The following is a 22,711-nucleotide window of genomic DNA, read 5'->3' as shown; positions in this document are numbered from 1 at the left end:
TTGTCTTTTACTGAAAGAATATAAAAAAACATACAGTGAAAGAAGAGAAAAGAAAGAATAAATGAAAGACATATTTCACATGTCAGGATTCAAAAATAGAAACAAGTAAGGACTGTTACCTTTAGATGAAAAAAACATATTAAAATAACACAATCCACATGCATCTTCACGAGCATCATGGACTTCCTGGTCAGATCCAATGAAAGCAAATGTCAGCTCCAAGTTTATATTGGCCCTAATGTCTATAGCATCACAGCAGGGTGTACATTATGAGAATCCATAGGATGTTAGAGTTGTTTTGCTAATTCTAAGCGGTCCGCACTGAGAAGAAAAAGAAGAGAGTGAAAATAAAAAGTAGAAAAGGACAGCTTTGTTTTCATCCGGGCTGTTATCAGCAGAAGCCGACTGCAGCGAGAATAGGGAGGGATGATTTCCATAAAGACTGGCTGTTGTCTGAAAGCAAGCAGCTGTCAGGCGGAATTACCTCTCCGACACAGACACCACAATCGAGGGCGCCCTTCCCATAATTCAGTCTGATTGGCTCAAGGGGAAAATGGCAGCCTGTGGAGAGTGAGGCGAGCGGCTGGTTGACAGGTTTGCATCTGTGAAGCTAGACGCGGCGTTTACCTGTTATTATTCTGTCTGCTCAACGTGTCAGTTTTCACAGTTCGGAAAGCTACCTGAACAAAGTGACATAGAGAATAGAGTCCACGGTGTGAGGAGGCAAATTTGTGCCCACACACACACACACACACACACACACGCACACACACACACACACACACACACACACACAACACACACACACACACACACACACACACACACACACACACACACACACACACACACACACACACACACACACACACGCACACACACACACGCATATAAGATGTAGAACAAATAATTGGTGCAACAATAGTTTGTAATAAGTTATCTGTCATTGATTATTGAGATAAACTGCTATGATTGACCAATTTACATTTTTTGTGAAATGTAATGGTTTTTGATTTTTACATAAACTTTTTTATGAAACAATACAACTAACTGTTTTGCTATGCGACATCAAACTATTTGCCACTGCAAGGCTATAAGAATAGTTTGATATTTTGGTAAATACTCTTATTTGCATTTTTGCAAAGTTAGATGAGAAGATCAATACCACTCTCATGTCTTTGCTCTAAGTATAGGGCTAGATCTGAGAGGTGATTAGCTTAGCTTAGCTTAGCATAAGGACTAGAAATAGATAGCTAGCCTGGCTCTCTCCAAATTTCAAAGTACAGCATCTAATAAACACATTTCCTCCGTTTGTTTAATGTTCAAGCATCCAGTCTTTATGCTAAGTTAGGCTAATCACCTCCTGGCTATAGCTGCATATTTAGAATATACAGAGTGGCATCAATCTTATCACCCAACTCTTTGTAAGAAAGTAAATAAGCACATCACCTAAAATGTAAATATACTGTATATAGTAAATACCTCTAAAACAAAATATTCAATAACTTAGTTTTGTTATAATACAATTCCACAGTATGATGCGAACACACACACACACACACGCACACACACACACACACCTATGCTAAGTGCTCTTATCTGTGACTTGTGTAGAGGTGAGTGACAGGAAGGGAGGCGCAGGGGGGAAGTGTCCTTTAGGTATCTTAATTATGGCTCCTCTCCTCCCTCTTGCTGTCACCATCCCCGGGGGAGGGCAAGACAAAAGGAAGGCAATGTTTCATCTCTGCTGCCTTGGTATTTCAAATTCCAAGGGGAGTAAGAGGAGAGAGACAGCAAGGTGTTACATTGGAGGAAGAAGAGAAAATCAAGTGACGCTTCCCTTTTCCCTGTTTCTCTTCTTGCCATCTTTGCAGCTGTGTTAAGTAAGGCACCTTAATAAAAGCATTTTAATAGCGTCAAGGCAGGGGAAAATGCGTAACTTGATTACTGTGACAGTTTTATTTAATGTGCTCAAAGCCTCTGGCTCTGACTTGCTATTCATGTATTACTTTGTCGAGGAGATATATATGTGACAAAAGGAGCAGAGGGAATGAGAGAATGAGGCTGAATGCTCTTGTTGTCGAAGACTTCTGTGGTGTTAGCAATCATCTTTGTGATTTACACCTTCCTCAATGCGCATCTGGGTTTTTCATCCGGCCCCGCCAGGGAAATGCTGCGCCGCCATGACAGAGAGGAGGATGTCAGAGACACCTTGGCAGGTAGGCAGATACAGAGACGGCCTGCTGTTAATTATTGATGTGAATAAATTGCAGTCATTGAATGTTGGGCAGGGAAACACATGGCAGATATGAATACAAATGTGTTTATGAATGCATGCATGTAAAAAAGATGGAAAGAGAAAATGACATTAAGTAAAAGGTTAGAGAGGGAAAAGGGGGCATGGTGGAAGAGGAGGAGCCGATAGAGTGATGGGAGTGATACCTGGTAAAGAGACATTAGAGAGATGTAGAAAGAGTCTATAAAAGCAAACCACTCCTTAATGTCTCTCACAAGTGTGATAAAAGCACAGAGCTGCGGCACAGAATGCTGGCCTTTCCATTTGTGTGAACAGAACAAGGGAACATTCAAAAAACAAACTATTATACACAAATGCTAATGGGAAAATGATTTTGTGAATGTGCCCACACACACACCTATTCACACAAACATTCTTAAAAAGGTCAGCTCTTTTGTTTGGGGACACAAGACCTCTCTCATGAAAATATTGACTGAGAAAAGGGGAGCAATGCAAAGTGTGGTCTTAAAATGAGATGGGCAAAGAGCACGGGCTTCTTATCTGTATTCTGAGAGCCTGCCCTCTTATAAATATTGGAAGAAGGACACTGGTGGGGGGAGGAAACGGCCAAATGGTGCATTTGAGAAATGGCACACCTGAGCACCGCATGGAATATCATCTCCTCCTGTCAGATCTCATCCCATTTGATCAAAATAATTGCCACCTTCATCATTATCATCATTTCTGTCATCTTCACTGGCGCCATCGCCATTCTTCATCTCATCAGGGCTTTTTTGGCTTTAAGGGGGGCATTTCTGGATCAGATCAAATGCTGACCATCTCGTCTGAGAAAATCACCCTCATAGTCATCATCATATTGATTGCTTTAATACTACTGACATTTTGTTCACCTATGGGCTGGTACAAAAATAGCCTGGTTTAGCCATGCAGGCTCGTCTATCTTAGATGTCTGGAGAAAGGGCCCTGCTGTGCTTGAGTCTCTGATGATTCTCTCTGCAGCCAGCAAGGAAATGAAAAATATAGAAAAGAAAAATGAGAAAAGGACAGCTGCTTGCCTGAACTCAGGATCAACATACATTTAACAATACCACTGATGTTCTCATTCTGGCACCACAGTTCTTTTGGGGTATAAGCTAACTAGCCAGTTTACAATCTGCTAAAACTGACAGACAGCCAAATTGGCAACAATCAACATTCAGTCGCAATCTTATTAATATACAAGATTCTAAGGTTAAATGTGTTTTTACTCTAAGCCATGCCTCTCCATGTGTGTCTATGTCTTTCAACCTGGCTCCATTGTGCAACTCACTGGGGCCCTCTTTATACAACTAAACAGGCTGTCTCATCTGCTTCCACTTTAGCAGGCTAATAATACTGCACAACATAGGACAAGCGGCTGGTCAAACTTCAGTTACAGCAGGGCCAGCTAACATGCTGGCAACCAAGTTGGTTTGCCGTGGAATAATGCCACACACACACACACACACACACACACACACACACACACACACACACACACACACACACACACACACACACACTAACATAACTAAGTCCATGTAGCCACTTGAAACAAAGGACCACATGTACAAGCAAAGTCTTGATACTAGATTATATCTGACTACAGGTTTGCCCCGTCAGAGTGTCAGTAAAATAAAACAGACCACATGCACCACAACTTGTCATATGGCCATACAAACGCAGTTACAGCAGTTACAATATTAAATCCAAGGAGGGAGCTGAACACATAACAAAGTGCTAATGATAATGCAAGAGGAAGTGGCGATGCTAACTTGTTTTTAAACACCCCTTACCTTGGCCATTTGGGCCTGCACCCCGGTGGCTTTGAGAGACGACACGGCCTTCTGTGCTGCAGCTGGGCTGTCAAAATCCACAAAGCCATAGCCTGGAGAGAGAAAAGAAGAGAGGGAGAAAGAGAAAGAGGAAAAAAGACAGGCATTAGTAAAGAAAAAAATGAAGGCAGATGACTAACAAGGAGAATGACAGGCACTTGGTAATTGTAGCAGTAATAGGTTGGTAACATGACTACAGAGGCTGCCAGTTCTCATATCTGGTGAGCACTACATTGTTTGATAATTAGCGACACTGACGTTCATAGGGGGATGCTATGCATCTTAATAAGTAGCATGGATGAGCGATTTAGTAATAACAAACCCCGGCACCCTGCCCACCTCCACCTCCACACATACATTATGCAAACAAACACACACACTTTTGCACAAACAAAAACACAAAATAACTGAGTAGCGTGCAAATCAAGAACACAGATGCAGGAATGTTGTAATTCTGTTGAAGAGACATTCCTATTTGTAGTCTAATGACAATTCATATAAATATAAAAAGTCCATTATTGAAAGTCCATGATTAAAGAAATAATACAAACATGTACACACTCACATGCACAGAGAGTTGGCCAATTAATTCTCACTTGTTCAGCCTTTTGATTTTTTAGAGACTGTGAAGTTGGCCGGCCCACATTGTGTTCCTCAACACCCGGCATATTAACACAACCCCATTTCACAGCCTTCATAATCCTCTCCACGGTAACAAATCTCTCAAAGGTTGACAGCATAGCAGAGTTGCTGCCATTTCTCTCTGTCTTTCTTCAACTCCATCTCTTTAACATACACATAAATTCTCACTTATATTTTTCAAACATAAGTCTTTGTTCCTCTCGGTCTCTAAAACACTCTCTCTCAATGTCTCTCCCTCATATTCTTACTGACATTAACAGCCACTAGCCCCCATCTGGAAATTCATCACCGGAATGAAATCTGCGTCTGTGATTTATGAGTTATTGTGATCCCGACGTTCTCCGGGATGTATCGGAGACGGAGGTCACGTCAGTGTTAATTAAAATTTTGGTGGCGGATTAAAAGCAGTCAATGGTGCCCTTTGATCCACTGTTTCAGAGGGAAAGTGTAATTAGAAAAGGATAATGGGTGTGAGGTGGGAAGAGACTCGCTGCTGTGGTTACCCCATCGTGTTACAAACGATTATAAACTAACACGCGTATGAGCACACGCATGCACACAAACACGTAACACCATGTGTTTTTCTCTGCAAACATCTCACTTTCTTAGACGTTTGAGGTGTGTGTCTGTGTGGTGGTGGTGAGGTGGTGGGGGTTGGGGTCATTTTCCTGTCGGATGGCTGTGAAGGAGTGTGGAGTAATGTGAAAATCATAACCTGTGGCGGAAGAGAAATCGAGTGCGAGGACTGATTAATGGCCAGCTGTTAGAGTGGGGCTGGGAGGGCCAGGTCTTTAATTGTGGAAATATGAAGAGCCAGAGCGAAAGGATTCAAATACAGGCGACAGTCAGACAAACCCTACCCTTTCTTTAAAAATGTATTATTTCTTAAAAGAGACTGCAAGCAGGCAGTACAGCCAACCATTTTGTTACATTATTAAACCTATAATTTAATCAGTATTTAAAGAAAGCAAAACTTGACTCCCATAAGAGCAGCTTGTTAAAATGTATTTTAATATGCAGGGTCAACCAAATAAAAAAAAAAAAAAAAAGTACCGTCCATCTTGCCTTCAGTGGTATCTAGGCATGCAGACAGTTGTCTGCCTCCTCCCAAATATAATGGAGGTGAATTGAAGTTTGGCTGTAGTAAAACTGAAAGCAATGCAATGGTTTTCAGAGACTCCTGGTTACTGTGGATAATCCACAGACCATGCTGTGAACAGTTTTCATGGGACTTCAGTACAGATGGGTCACAAACTACCTAACTAACTACTAACATAAAGTGTATTTGTAAGATTTTGGGCCACCACAAACTACTATAACAGCTTCAATGTGCCCTGGCACAGACTGTACATTCGCTGGAACTCTACCGGATGGATGAACACTTGTTCTTCCAAAATACATTTCCTCTTTCCGTGTTTTTGATGATGGTGATGTAGAGTGCTATCCATATGGAAAGTATTTTTGACACTTGTTTCCCTGGCGCTCTTAGTGGAGTGTAATCTCCAACTCCCCTGCTGTCTGTAACGTTTGAGCAAGGTCGCCTGTTTTGCTATGAGCCTTGTTTCACCATAGGCATATGCGGAATAAAATAAATTGATAGATAAAAACAATGCTGTTTTATTTCCATAAACTCATCGAGCCTTCTGGAAATCAATTTTTTTGTCCAGTAAGTTTCAGTCAACGGAGGAAAGTTTTGTCTGGCCGCTATCCTCTCAGCTGCTGAGGACAGTTAAGTCCGAATGGAGGTCGGCATTTGCTGACGTCTCACTTTCCCAGTAACACATTGCTCCAAATTCTACCACAGGTTTTTAGGTGAGATCTGGTGACTGCGAAGGTGATAGCATGTAATTAACACCATTGTTATACGCATTTCAGAGACACCTCCTATGGAATCCATTTTATATTCACGGTTTTCCCTTTTAATTTATCACGTCAGTGTTTCTCTGCTCACAGTAAGTAACAGGCCTAGTGTTTTTGGACAATCATGTGGCTGTTGAATATTTTAAATGCAATTTTTCAATGCTGTGAGCACCACAAACTAAATTCCATTCACTTCATTCACACTGCAATGGAGGCAGAAAAACTCAGATATGGATCCCTCCAAAACATAATTTGGGTGAACTAACCCTTTAGACACAGTGAAAACAGATATTGCTCTTTAGATCGAAGAACATATTAAAGGCAATTTAAGAGAACCACACAGATTGTTACTGAGGCCCTCTGGGTGATGGCTGGTTCTCTTTAATAATCAGAATATTCCAATGCTGGATACCTGGGACCCCCAATTACAAATTTAATATTCACTCCACTACCACCTAGAGTGCACTTATCAAACATTCAGCAGGATGAGGATTTTAGAGAATGCTGACCTATATTCAGACAGCGCTGAATAGAGAAAGAGGTGAGGGGAAGGCGGAGAGAAAGGGAGTGAGAAAAAAGGATGTGTAGGGTACAAAAGAAAGGCAGAGTTAGGAAGGGGTCAGCTGAATTGACACTCAACTAGCTGCCTCCAGTAATAGATCAAGTTTGCTCTTCCTCTGTTTAGTTATTATAGCAGATATATGCATACAGTAATGATTCTATAATGTGGAATGTTTGATCTATAGCCACAGGGGAAAATGGTTACTTGTTTTGCTGGAAAAGAAAATATCTGAGAGACATAAAGACAGCTTCAGTCTCTAGTTGTGCTTTTATCATGCAGACATATGTGAGCTGCTCTGCTTCAATACGTGTGACAATCAGTTTCAGTATTAGAGCAAGGTATAGGTTTATACATTACTTTTTAGAAATATTTAGATTATTAAGACATATTTAGATTTGGTATTGGGTTCGATTTGTTCCCGCTTTTTGTTTGTTATGTACCACAACTTAAGACCTTTAATATTCAATATTAGGGAGAACCCATTGTGCTGTTAAGTTTGCATTTCATTTGGATATTGGACACTTATAAGCCTAGCTTGCTAACCTTATGACTGTCACAGCAGAACGATAAATAAAACTTTAATTTATCCTTTCCGTTAATTACAATTTAGACCAAATAAGTCTACAGGTTATAACAAATACCAAGTGTGTATAGTACTGTATATAATGTTACATTTTAGTCTGTGCCAGCTGATAGTGTGTGAGGTTAGCCTGATGGACAGGGCCAGACTGACACATCACAGGGGGCGTGTTGGTTGATCAGATTCAACACAGGCATTGCAGGTGTGTGGGAGATGAGATTCAGTTGGAGATTTCTTCCGGCAGGAGGCAATCACGGAAGCGACACGCTGACAGTTGCAAACCACACGCTTTCTACACAGAGAAACACTTTTGAAGACAAAGGGCCCTATCTTGCACTTAGCGCAATTGCCTTTGTACACCGACGCATGTATCATTCCTATTTTGCACCCGACGCAAAGCGGACTTTTCCCTCCACAGACGCACGTCGGTAAATTAGGGAATGTATTTGCGCTCCTGGGGGCGGTTCAGCGAAAAGAGGAGGCGTGTTCCGGCGCAAACGTTCTCTCATGCTATTTTGCAGTTTCAGAAAACAATTCCGCCATTGACCAGGAAAAACCTGGTCTAAAGTCAGTGGCGCCAGTCTAAAGTCAGTGGCGCGTTATTCAGATGCTATTTTAGGGGCGCATGCTTGGCAATAATGTAGCGTGTGCACAACGCGCATACACTTCTCTCATCTAAACGGACACAGCAGTTCCCATTTTTGCAAACCATACATAATAACAAGGAAAAATATTACTGAAAATGCGCTTCAGGTGTTTGGATAGGTCAGGAGGCACTTTACAGTACAGTCCTCATAAGTCGCAGCATTCTTTGTGGCTTGTTGTGTTTTACACAACATTTCCATGAATCATGGATGTGTTGATGACATAAATGAGGAAATATTAGAGGAATTAAGGAGACGTGATGTTGAACTACGACGGGATTGGACACTCCGGCGGAATCTGGCCTGGGAGTGGCAATGCGCGATGCGCTCCTGGTGGAGCGGGTGGACGGAGAGGGAGTGGGGGGAAGAGGAAGGGGCACAACAGGAGCAGGTGGTGCGTTTGGAGGCCCACGCTCCATGGCTGCAGCAATCCTCTCCAGACTTGAGGAGATGCGCCCGAGGGGCCGCAGCAACATCGCCACCCGGCCAAGACGGGTATTTATTACTTTGCCGCATCCCGGACAGCTCCTGCTGGCGTGCGCCAGGCAAATCCGCCGTCATAATAGCAATCCGCCATGGAACAAGCGCCTGCTCTTAAAGGGAATGTGAGATGAAGCTCTGATTGGTTATTTTCACGTTACGCCCAAACCACACCTAGCTACTTCAGACCAACCCATTTTAGATTTGCGTCGGGCGCAAGAGTCATTTATCCCGCCGGTAAAATAGCAACAGCGCCAGAGATCCGCCCACAAAGCTACTTGCGTTTTGCGTTTCATACTTGCGTTTCAGATCGTTAAAATAGGGCCCAAAGATTCTTGTTTCCCACAACACAACTTTGGTAAATACACTTTTTAAAACCTGAACTACAACAACAAGGAAGAATAGGCCTGGCCCGGCAAGGACGACGACGAAGGAGCCACCCGACGGCAGGAGAGACCGGCGCCAGAAGGCCTAGCTCCAGAACGCGGAAGGCGAATTGAATCAGTGGCTGGGTGAGTGAGTTTAACACAACACAACCCCTCTTAGGTAGGAAAGTATCCCTCACCCAGGCCGCTTTAGGTCTCACTCTCACGTTGAATGCAAAAGGAGACAGGCGGATTAATGTTACCGGCCAGGCTAGCCTTTAGTAGCTGTGTGCCTTTGTTATACAAGCCCAGGTTAGCTTAGTGTTTGTAACAATAATGATTACATACAAAAATTAATTATAATTTTCAGTTTTGACTTTAAGTTCTAAGATAGTATAAGCACAGTTAGTTAACTGTTGTATCAGGATGATTATCGAGGGTAATTGTTTCTAGGAAAGACACTTATCTTTGTCTTATTGTATACATGTAGATACATATACAGTATATTATCACCTGGCCAAATAAAAGTAAAACTATCAGCATGGCTAAAAACCATCAGAGGTGGGAGTGAACTGGCTCTATAGTCCTAAAGACTATGTTTGTATACTTTATAAAGTGTGTACAGACTTACAAGGTACTGTGTCTATGGGTGTGTATGTTTGCAGGTGCATCTATTGGTTAGTCACTGAGCAGAAGAAAACGTATATTAGGTTGTGAAGAAGTAGTAGGGTCAGGAAATGTTACACTCAATTTAAGATGTCGCATCTCACACATTGAAACAACTCACTAATGCGTGCGCGCGCCCGCCTGAACCCAAGCACATGCTGTTCTCGTACTGTATTCAGTGCGGCTCCTCTAGTGTTACCATCTCAAGTGGGCTGCAGAGGGCAAGGTGTTGCTTTGAAGCCTCTGCAACAACACAAACAGCCAATCAATAGCTGTCGCTTAAAAGCAGCTCAGCCGATAATGCTGTGCAGCTGCGCACTAATGCGCGCACGCACGCACGCGCACACACACACACACACACACACACACACACACACACACACACACACACACACACACACACACACACACACACACACACACACACACACACACACACACACACACACACACACACACACACACACACACGTCTCTCTCAGAGGAAAAAAGAGAACATGAGCTGCCATATCATATTTCCTGGTCTGGCTCTAACAGGGAGCCTGTCAAGATAAAAGGACCATCTTCAATCAGTTACTACAGGATGGTGCTATGCTACCACTGCTTTTACTCCACTGTAGCCCCAGTGACTGTGCTTGTATGAATGTGTGTATGAGGCAGGGCGCTCCCTAACATAGTCCCCCTGTGGAGGTTGTAGAACTACAGTAGATGCCACCTTGGGCTCCGCTCTACACAAAAGTCTTCAGTGGAGAGTGGAGATAAGGGACTCATTACAGTACGTGTATCGACGTATCAATCATCCATGCATCATTCATGCGCCGTCAAATTATGCTAATCCTAATTACTTCTGGGGAAATTACCATTTTTTATCTGCTAATAGTCGGGATTGTTTGGGGTTTCCTATCCACTATATCCACCGCCATTTTCCCCAATATTTCCATTTTTCACATTCTAATATTCAGTGCTAATGATCCCATTTTGCACAGCATACAATGGAATAATAATGCCCTAAGTATGAATAATGAATCAACGACAAGTCACGGAGCATTACAATGGTGTACGGAGTAAACAGTGTAATTGTTTACGTCCTTGTGAGTCATCAAGAGGAGTTTAGAAGCTGCTGTTGCACATGGGTGATACATCATCATGGTTACACGTATGTTAATAATTTGCACTTTGCATGTGTAAAAGTAATTATGGTTAATGGAGGAGATAGATGCGCCAAACCATGGGCAAATATGCATTAATAATGCCTGTAATATGATTCTTTTGATTCATAGTACAGCCGTAGTACCGCATCACATCCATAGTACAATATGCGCCTCGTTCTGACCTCGCTCTGCCTTCCAACTGCACGTGTACAAACACCTGCATGTCACTACTACCTTTTTTGTATTTCTTTATCTGCGCATGAATAATGCATGTACAGTAGTATGTAGTGCTGAAATAATGTCAATTTATACATTTGTTGATCAATAGTAAATTCATAGATGAATATTTTGAGTAACTGTGTGTCATTTATCAAGGAAAAAAGCCAAATATACACTGGTTCCTGCCGCTGATTTGTTGATCATTTTTTGTCATTTGGTCTATAAAGTGTCAGAAAAGAGTAACAAAACTAGTTCCAAGAGCCCAAGATGATTTAAATATTCATTTTTTTTGTCAACCAACAGTCCAAAAACCAAAGATATTCAGTTTAAAATGAAACTTGAACCAACAAATTTTTTTTTTTTCCCCGAGATAAATGACTTAAACAATTACTTGATTAATATAAGTGGTTGATGATTATTTTTCTGTCTATCAGTGAACTCATTGTTTCAGCACTAGTAAAGTTTAAGGCTGTTTTTCTCTTTTTATATCACTGTAAATTGAATACACAAACAAACAATCTGAAGCAGTCACCTATAGGGAAATTGTGATGAGTAATGTTCTCTATTTTCAGAACTTTATTAGACTGATTATGTGATTAATCCTATAAATCAAATAATCATAATAATAATAGTTATATAAAATAATTGGTGATGTCATTCAGATAAAAAGAGTATTGTTTGTGAAATCCTTACAGAAACAATTCAGAAAATAACCTACATATATGAATAGGAGCCGTTGAAATAAATTTATTGCTTGTACATTTATAGACGTCTTTGGTCAATTTGGGGGTTTGACCAGCCCTTCTGCCCTGCAGGGAGGGTGGGTGGGTGGGTGGTGGTTTTGGGAGGCTGCGGTGAGCTGTGAAAACACTGAGGGAGGGGTTTAAATAGCAATATGGCATCCATGACTAACTGCGGCCAAGTCAAGACCGCCTTGGTCACACTCCAAACCCAGAGGAGAGCATCCTCACTGGGATTGCATTCCTCTGTCCTCCTCCATTTATCCTGCACCACCAGCGGCTGTCTGATGATACATTTTTGTGGCTATACCCTCTACTAAACCATGTGGTGGTGTGTGAATGTGTGTCTGTGTCTGTGTGTTTGTTGAATGGGTGTGTACAAATGCTTGTGTGTGACCTCCAACTTTCCTGTTTGTGTTTGTGCATGGGAGCGTACGTAAGTAAACAGGGGAGGATCATAAATCTATCTTTCAGTCAAAGGATCTCACAGAGAAACATCTGCAATGCATTTTGCGTATATAATGTTGCATATTCAAATCTTAGCTTTGGCCAAGAGCCTTCTGACCACATCACTGCTGTCACAGCATTAACACCACAGAGAAGTGACAAGTCAAAAGGCGACAATTGCCCAATGATATTACAGCCTCATCTACATCTGACATCCTATAAAATAAACAACCCTGTTTCCATCTGCTAACACAGCTGCAACAGCTATTAATCCACATAGTGTTTCTGAACACATGAACCTAAAGACACATCAGGGAGATGAGGTCAAATTAGCAAAAAGCATGCAAGCACAAACACATGAAATGTTGTCAGGCACCCACATACTGCAGCTCTTCGACTCAAAATAAAGATCCCTCATTTACTTGTCCAGTGTCACCATCCTGGCTGCCTGGCGCTTGAAGACAATACCAATTTGTTGCAAAATAACTCTCACAGAGGGCTCTTCTATATTAGACACAGGCGAGGAGATAGTGGTACAGGCAATTAACTTATCAACCCTGCAACATGGATTGATAGCTAAGGCAACTGTCTTGGGCTGAAGCAGCCAGCCTATTTGGCTGTATTGTATTTCTTGTCATCTTCTCCCGCAGGTGTAGAAGTGTTCTCTTCAGAGAGCTGCAGTCGGGATCTGCAGAGAGCAAAGAGCCAGGGCTTAGGGCCAAAGGGGGCCACTAGCTGCTCATTGTGCCAAAGACAAACTGAACAGGAGGTTGAAAAAACAAGTCCCTCATCCAATATCTGAGCAAATGTTACAGATTTCGGAATTGATGCATATAGTTACAAAAAGATTGGATGCACGTAAGGGATGAAACTGTTTAACATTAATGCAACCCTGATGCTAGCAACGCATGTTCTCCTCTGTAATTCTTTACATTGTCTGCTAAATCACACTGTAGAAAGTGTCAGCGTGAAGCTATTCTGGTAACACTGAAGCAGGGATTATATGTGAATAGATGAACATTTTCACAGGTTGAATATTAAAGTATTGGGGATACAAGATTATCTTTACAGAGCTGAAGAGATATTCAAAAACAATAGTATTATATAAATACATATATGTATGTGTATATATGTATGTGTATATATGTGTATATATATATATATGTGTATATATATATATATATATATATATATATATATATATATATAGTAATTGCTGACATTTACTGCTTTAAAGTAGCAGATCATTTTGTCTCCTACACACAGATATCTTCATTCAGATCTGTAAATGGCATCGCTGCTCAGTTCCCTGGTAGCTCCATTAGCTTGCTAGCTTAATAGCAAAACCCGATGTGTTTGGTACAACATGTGAAGAGTACTCATGAACGGTTTGAGACAAGGGTGTTAACTGCTTGTTAAGAGGTTGTTAAAATGAGACCTGTGGCCAAAACACTGAGCTGTACAGAACCCCCACATGGTTATCTCAAAGAATACACACACACACACACACACACACACACACACACACACACACACACACACACACACACACACACACACACACACACACACACACACACACACACAAACGCAGGTTAGAATGTCAAACAACCTTGAATAGCTGCTCATTTTGGTACTCGATGTGAAAATGCCACAAGCAATATAAGCACATTTTAACGGAAAGAGCTGGTGCAGTCCTTTCACACTTCTCTTTCACTTCACCTGCTGTATAGAAGATCCTAAAATACCTCCACTCCTATCATTGCAACTATACCTGGAGATAACTAACTTCAGTATTCATGCTTGGTGCCATCTTGTGCACCAACGTGTTATCCCCATTTGAGCGACAGATTGCAATAAGCAATGTAATCACGTCAGGTACTCGGCCTGAAGGGGCCACAAGCGAGACAAGGGGACAGGCTAAATATTTGAACAAAGCCAGATCAATGAAAGCGCCTTCGGAACATAGACAAAAAATCTCTAGGTAGAGACAAACATTAAAATCCTAAAAAAGAAGTGTCCCATTCCTCAGAACAGCTATGCAGCGCATTTCTTTTTCTCCTGCATCTGTTAGTCATTCATGAAGAACGGCCTGGCCGCCCCTAGCTAGCCTTCCTCTTCAATGCAGTTATGATTTATGCCTTCCTTAACTAATCGAGGGTATGATCATTAGTCAGGGGATGTGCAAGGGGCTAGGGCCTTGGCAAGTCAGTGGAACGCTGTATCTCTCACTGTGGTTCCACGGGTTAGGTCCCCGATAAGAGATTACTGGAGGTACGCCCCCTCACCTTCCACCGGTGCCCTCTGAGGCATTAGTCAACAAACTAAAATGGACTTAACCAATGACTAGAGAAGAAAGCCACTTCAGTGACAAACATCTGCAACAGATATTCCCAAGAGTCTGTTTTTACTTTGTTGTAGTTTATTACAGATCTTTCTGTCTTTGTTTGGATCCAGAAGACAGACAGTCAACAATAACTCTCAAGAAATGAACAAATCCCCCAAATTAGCAATTAATCTGTGTGCAAAAATGCTGTTGGGAAACCTTGGTCCATTTTGATGAAATTCTGTGGCCCCTGGTTTTCACCTCACCAAGACCTCCAGCGCGCACACACACAATCATTAAAACACGCACGCACACACACACAGGCGCGCAACAACCACACTGCATGCAAAAACAGGGCAGGAAGTGGAGGGGGTACAAAAGGTCAGAGCTCAAGGAATGCAGCGCTGATGGCCTGGCTGCTTCTATTTACGACAAACTTGGCCAATCAGATGCCTACTTGGTAAGGAGCCAACTTGTAACTTACTGGAATGGAGATTGAGGGGGGGGGAATACGGGAGAGAAAAATAATTTTTGTGTTTTTGTGTGTGCATGTGGTTTGAAAGGTGTGTGTGTGGGTGTGTATGTGTGTGTGTGTGTGTGTGGGGGGGGGGTTATGCTAACAAAGGCTGCGGGTGTTATCCAGTAAGGTTCTGCATGCTGAATCTGTCCAAATCAATGTGATTATCCCTGAGCTATTGCTAATTAGAGTCATTAATACGCAATGCAAGTAGGAAACGGCAAACGCGTTCTCTCCCTCACTCCTCCAGCCGACCTCGCCTCTTTCTGGAATGGCTTTTAGGGAACTAAGGCATTTGGAAAAGGTCCGTTGTTGGCCACATTTCAGTCGAGATTCTCATCTGCACATAATTCACTTTCAAAGGGCAGAGGGGGCGGCAAAGAGAATCCTTAATTGCGCCGGCACCGTGTACAACATAGACAAATGTTTATATCTCAGCCCTCTAATGAAAAACCAATAACGGATGCAAAAAGCACTCTCTGCCTTTTCTGCCCCCCCCTCCTTATTTTTCCCAGCCCAACCCAAATACACAGATACACATGCACATGACAATGAAAAACAGACCTTTTTGGAGAGTGTCACCTCATTCATCAATAGCCCTTATGCTTGGAGTCATGCAATACTCCACGCAGGCACTGATGCAGCAATAAATCTGTTTTTATAGAATGTAACATTGCCTATATTTCTCCATTAGGCTGATCCTGTGGTAAGGACATTGGATGCTTCAGATTGTAATGGTCAACCTTCTGACAGGCTTTTAAATTGCACCATACAGAGGGTGCATATGCAGCCTAGCTAGGCAAAATGGATTCAATATTTAAAAGGAGTTCAGCGTGTCCACATTTTAGGAACAGTATGCAAGACCATTCTGCTGCAGATTAATTATAACTAATTTTCAGATGGGTATTCAATCAAACATGTTGCTTTAATCTTTACAATCAAATGTTTGGAAACTGTTTTGAATTTGTTGGGATAAAATAGGAAGTTAGCCTGTTTTACATCAAGTCACCCACATAATAGAGTAAAGGCGACAGTAATTCTTTCAAGATGCAAGTTTATGTAATGCCCTTGTGAGTTTTTAACATCCTCATACAAAATGGATGGCAAGTTACAGGGCAAAGAAATGAACAACAACAAACTGCCGAACACACAGCCACAAGAGACTATCTTCTCATCTCATCTATCTCCCACCAGTCAGTGCGGTAGTCCGTCGCGGCAGAGTGCCAGTGAGGCCGGTGAATCCCGATGCAGCCTTATCTCCCAGCGACGGAGTAGGAAACGGAGGCCCTTTAAAGGGCTGAGGTCATTTCCTCTGCCTCCGGGCTCTGGCAGGAAAAATAAAATGTCTCCATTTGGTCAGCCCTGCTTTATTTCAAATGCCGCCGCTGCCTTTTAAGAGGCCCTTGTGGGCATGGATGGCAAATGAGCGGTTTTGGGTTCTCGCAATCTATTCCTTTTCTTTCTCCCTCTGCCATTCTCAATCCCCAACTCCGCCTGTGATGCAAACCCCAAATCTCTGCTGGATTTCTACTGTAAATGTAAAAGTGCAAAGATGGATATATAGACAGACAGTCAGTGTATGAGATTGAGAGAGAAAAACAGAGACAAAAATGGAAGGAGAAGCGTTGTAAGAGTGCGGAGGAGCATGAGAGAAAGATGGAGAGCTGAATGCCTCCTCTTACCCAAAGCGCTTGACAGCCCTAAAGCCCTTTTACATTTACTTTTTCTTACAATTTCTCTCTGAACTGGGCTAGATCCAAAGCATGTGTGTGTGTATTTATTGGCATGCACTATTTGTTTGTGACTATTGTATACCCTTGCAAAAGTACAAATGTGTGTTTGTGGGTGTGGTACGAATGTGTGAGTGTGAGTGTGAGTGTGTGTGTGTGTGTGTGCGCGTCTGGAAGCCTGTAAGTGTGTGTCAGAGTAAGGTAGGGAGTGAGTCAGCGTTGGGAAGCTAGAGAGGCTCATTGAAAGGCCTGCGTGGTGCGGTGGTGGAGGAGAGCAGCCAGAAAAGGCAGACAGGCAGGCAGCACACATGCTGTGATGTTACGAAGAGGATGGATAGATCTGTTGCATGGCCACTGCTGCTGCAAGAGCCTAACACACCTAAGGCAGATGGATGGGGAGAGTGTGTGGGGGTATGATTAGTCTTTGTGTGTGTGTGTGTGTGTGTGTGTGTGTGTGTGTGTGTGTGTGTGTGTGTGTGTGTTTGTGTTTGTGTGTGTGTGTGTGCCCTTTGTGTTTCAGTGCGTGGGAGAGGGGTATTACATGGTCTTGGTGTGTAGTTTTTGTGATGTGGTACTTCAAACAGGGCTTTGCAGCACTTGCACACACTCGTCTGCTGAGAGCGAATGTATGGATAGTAGGGGTGGGAATCACCAGAGGCCTCACGATACAATATCATCACGATACTTATGTCACGATACAATATTATGCGATATATTGCAATTTATTACCTTTTTTCCAACTTCAAATTTTTCCCAGTTTCAAATGATGTCCCCAACGGACAATTTTGTCAACATTTGTTTTATCTAAAAAGATACATTTCTCTGTTTGTTCATCTCACTTCAATTGTATTGCTGCAAAATGGGATTGTCAAGCAGACAGACTGACTAAGACATATATCATAAAAGATCGATACTTGGCGTCTGTGTATCGATACAGTATTGCCACGAAAAATATCGCTATGCTATGCTGTATCGATTTTTTCCCCCACCCCTAATGGATAGATGTATGGTGATGGGGCAACAATGTGTGTTCATGTTTGCACGTAGGGGCCGTCGCTCTGTTGGTTTATGCTTGCATGCACATAAAAATACACATTTCCCTAACACCTGGCCTGTCAGTACAGAAAGCATCATCACTGTGTTTCTGCTTTTCCACAACAGCCTACACTTCCACGCTCACTATTCCATCTCACATATCATCAGCGATCCATCTTCCCATCATCTCTCTCATATTAAATTTCATTCTTTTTATTGTCTGTTATAGGTGATATATCCACACAACAAATACAGAACTTCTGCAATAGAAAGGCAGTCATCAACATTTGACATTTATGTATTAAAGAATAGTGACATTCAACTAAAGTCTAGTATATAGGTAGAGAGTGTATGTCAGGGTACATGAACATACAAATAGGCATCCCTATAGTAGCTGTATAATAATTTGGGTTGTAGGCTCAAGCTGCGGTGGCCTCTAACTTGTAAACCTGTGCACTAATGCTTTAGTTTATGTAAAGGATCCAGCCTCTTTTGTACAGCTTTTGCCAATAAGGAGATCATCCACGAGATCCTGTAAAACCTCCATGCTGAACTAGGTAGATGTTGAAATATAGTAATCGAACAACGCTTATTCGATATGGGATCTAGATGTCTAAAAATGTCAACAATCCATTTGTTTAAAAAAACCTCGAGGAAATCTACAAGCCTGTGCTCCATGCAGTAATTTTCATTGTATTTAAATTACATATACTCCAGATAAATCCTTAAAATTTCAATGTTTAAGATTTTTTATAAAATTATGTATTTCATTGGATTACAATGCAACAAATCATGGATTGCCATTTTGCTGACATAAGCTATCAAATGTTATAAGTGTATCAGATGCCAAAACATTGAGGTTTATAATAATGTGACACAGGATTTGACAAATCTGGAAAATTATTGCATAGGCAATCGCTTGGTCATACACCATCGATATTAAAAAGTAATCTATCAACAATGTGTGCTTGTGAATATCTGTTTGGCCAAGGAAGCACCTTGCCAGATGAAATCATATTGCATTGTGGGAAAAGATCAGCCACTTTCAACTTTTTTGCTGGGCAACCCTGCATTGTTTTGCCAGAGCCATTTGCTGTGTCGGGTTAGGGTTAGGACGTATTGAGGATGATGAAATGAATGAGGGGGCTGCGTTTTTTAATGCAGTGCTCATGTCAATATGAACACAGCCTAATGGAGGCTAAACTAGAGCGTGCAATACATACTATATGAGCTGGAAAATTTGTTTGTACACATACATATGCTTACTCTCTCTGTCTTTTCTGTACTTGCATTACATTTTTGTGAATTTTGATCTACTACCATAATCATAATAAAGGATATATTGTACCAATACAGTATAATTACACCGTATTATGAAAAAATGATCATTTATTTGTGAACAGATTTTAGGATATATACAGTACAGGCCAAAAGTTTGGACACACCTTCTCATTCAAATGTGTTTCCTTTTATTTTCATGACTATTTACATTGTAGATTCTCACTGAAGGCATCAAAACTATGAATGAACACATATGGAATTATGTACTTAACAAAAAAGTGTGAAATAACTGAAAACATGTCTTATATTTTAGATTCCTCAAAGTAGCCACCCTTTGCTTTTTTATTAATAAGGGGAAAAAATCCCACAAATTAACCTTGACAAAGCACACCTGTGAAGTGAAAACCATTTCAGGTGACTACCTCATGAAGCTCATTGAGAGAACACCAAGGGTTTGCAGCGCTATCAAAAAAAGCAAAGGGTGGCTACTTTGAGGAATCTAAAATATAAGACATGTTTTCAGTTATTTCACACTTATACACACACATATATATATATATATATATATATATATATATATATATATATATATATATATATATATATATATATATATATATATATATATATAGTCAAACTATACCCAAAGTTTTTCAATCAAAAACTGAACGGGACGAAAAATAAAATAGAGTATAGAAGTTATTCAGCGAGTATGAGATATGTCCCCCTCTTTGTTTTCCTTTCTCTCTCTCGTAGAGATGACTGGTCCTGACCTCTTCTCTATCCCATTTTTCTCACGTTGTTTTTGGCAGTGCGCTCACTGAGCTGAACTAAACACAAATAACACAGGGGGGAGGAGAAGGAGGTGGAGCAGGAGAAGAGACCGGAGGAGAGGGATGCTCGCTGAGTGATGGTGGCACAGCAGTGATAAGCCGGCGCTCTGACATTTAAACAAGTGTCAGGGTCTGGGGGTCAGATGACTGGAAACAACGCGTGACTAGATCAGGGCGATGTGTCGATTTCACTTTGTTACCAGGAGCGCAGACGCACGGCGGCTCATCAGGCTTCAATACACCTGCTTGGCTCGTTTATGCTTTGATAACTGCTCACCTCTATAGATAGCGAGATACGTAGGGGAAGTTACATAATGTTGAGTTGTAGCAGCTGAAAATATGTTTTTGTGCTGTGTCTCTTCTCCTCTAGTTGTCTATCAAACACCAAACTGTAATTTCCTCTCCAATGTTACTCAGTCCTTCTCCTCACACTCTTACTTCCTCTTTGTAGACATCTTCCATCCGTCTGTCTCCTTCTCTTTCACTGGGTGCAGAGCGGGACTCCTTTCCACTCATAAAATACGTCTGCTTACTTTTGGTTTTTGGCATCTCAGCAGCACTGCATTCCAGAAGGGTGACTTATGGGAAACATTGTCTCCTACACAACACAGTGCTAAGCTGGGCTGATTTTTTTCTTCTGCTGTACATAACTCGGGTCGGCTGGACACAGAGAGGTATAACCTGTGATGGAGCCCAGTGTATTTCTTCCATCACAGAAATTGAAAGAGGTTTACCTCACCTGTAGTTTTTTCCCTTTTCCAAGCTGTACCTCCCTTAACTCTGTCTGTCTTTCTCCTCTTTATTCCAGCCTGTGCTGTGTCCTGTGACCTGTAGATACATCCTTCCTGCTAACATGCATCCAGTCTTGTCTTTAATAGTCCGTATGACTCACAAAAAAGGACCTGTCAAGATAATCAACCCTTTTTTTCTCCCCTCTTAAAGGCAGAGGTTATTTTCCTCAACATTTTGACCCAGAGCTTGCCCGGCAGGATAAACTCAGGTGAGGAGCAGGGTTAAGAAGGCAGCTTCACCTTGAAAGGCCACACTTCAGAGCCCGGGAAACCACAAAAAGCAATTAAAAGTATTGATGGAACTTCAATAGCTCTTAAACAGTGCTGCCAGACACCTTGGGGCAACTAGCACACTAATCTTTTTTTCTTCTTTTTCTTATCTATATATCGCTCCGTTCTCTCACTACCTCTTTTACTCTTTCTCTTTTACTCTGAAGCTGGTCTTCATTATCAAATTATTGCACAAAAGAAACTAAATTGTGTGAAATGTATTTACAGCCATGCAAGGCAGTTGGCTGACGTAAGGAAAGAGCCAATACTCCACGAACGTGAATGTGACAATGACAGTAAATCTAATCCCAGCTACCTTGTCAGCCCTCTAATTGGTGAAGTATGTGCGTATGTTCAAGCATGTAAATGTGTGTGGTATGTGTGCTCAAGAAACAACTTTAAGATGAGCCAATAATCTTATCGCTGCATGTGTGCACCATTTGCTGTGTAGGCCCTAATGGACTTTTCACAGAAACACACCAAAAGATTGTCTTCCATATTACAAAACAGGAAATTGAAGAGTAGACGGGGAGGGGCTGAGACAGTGGCTGCTTGCCTGCTTATTCTCTGAAGCTGGGCAGTGACATCTAAGAGCAGTTTGTTTACCCGAAGCATTCCTGCAGTGCTAAGCCAGCTGCTCGCTAAATCACTGATTTACAGTGCACAGCTTCCTCGGCTGATGTCTAAATTTACGGCTTGGATTGCTGTTCCCCGTGACAAGACATAGTCTTTAGAGTGATAGCTGGTGCACTAAAACAAGGTGGGTGTACAAGACAGACAAAGTAATGACTTACCTTTGCACTGGTTGGTGTTCTTATCCAGAATGGCCTTGGTTGACACTATTTTTCCATACCTGTAAAGACAGAGAAATCAAATTTAGTGTTTTCTACCTACAGACCTTTGACTGGCGTGGCAGTTCACCAAGATTGCCGTCCCATGGTTAAAGTAGATATCTAATGTTCCATACTTGCTGCCATGTAGTTCCAACTAGCATTTGCAAAGTCACACAAATATCAAAAGTCAATGGAAAGAGAAATCACTTGAGGTTAATAACATTATGTTTAAGGCTGACTAAAAACGAATCTGCAGCCCTTTGACATTTGAGTGAGTCACTGAACATTTTCAAAAGGTCTAAAAGCATACAAGCACAGTGAACGATCTTTAAAGTTGAGTTGGTGTATTAGTATACAGTACAACATATTACATTTCAAAACTACACCATGGACAAAAAGCTGAGTAAAATAATAATACTTATTTATTCTATTCCATAATAATCTGGTTTGAAACAGAGTGGAGATACTTCTGATAACCCAATATGTTTGTCTATAAATGAGCACTAAAAGACTGTCTACTCGCATTTTTGCAATTTTTATAAATAAAACAAAAGCAAGCATGAAATTTAGGATATAGTCTATCTGGTATTAGTTCGGTGGTTCCCTGCAAAACTGAAAGGTATTACATT

General features: G+C 41.5%; 1 protein-coding gene across 8 annotated transcripts in view; it reads right to left on the bottom strand.

The window, feature by feature from the left end:
- rbms3 (RNA binding motif, single stranded interacting protein) overlaps positions 1–22,711 on the bottom strand; it is a 296,046-nt gene that overhangs the window by 121,247 nt on the left and 152,088 nt on the right. For all 8 annotated transcript variants that reach the window (XM_039819879.1, XM_039819886.1, XM_039819878.1 and 5 more), the window contains 2 exons: positions 22,044–22,102; positions 4,072–4,163 (listed from right to left, as the gene is read on the bottom strand). In XM_039819879.1, coding sequence (XP_039675813.1) covers positions 4,072–4,163; positions 22,044–22,102 — 151 coding nt within the window. The remainder of the gene's footprint in view (positions 1–4,071; positions 4,164–22,043; positions 22,103–22,711) is intronic.

The sequence above is a fragment of the Perca fluviatilis genome, chromosome 13 (assembly GCF_010015445.1).
Source record: "Perca fluviatilis chromosome 13, GENO_Pfluv_1.0, whole genome shotgun sequence".
Classification (NCBI taxonomy): Eukaryota; Metazoa; Chordata; class Actinopteri; order Perciformes; family Percidae; genus Perca; species Perca fluviatilis.
This window is presented reverse-complemented; position numbering and strand designations above follow the sequence as displayed.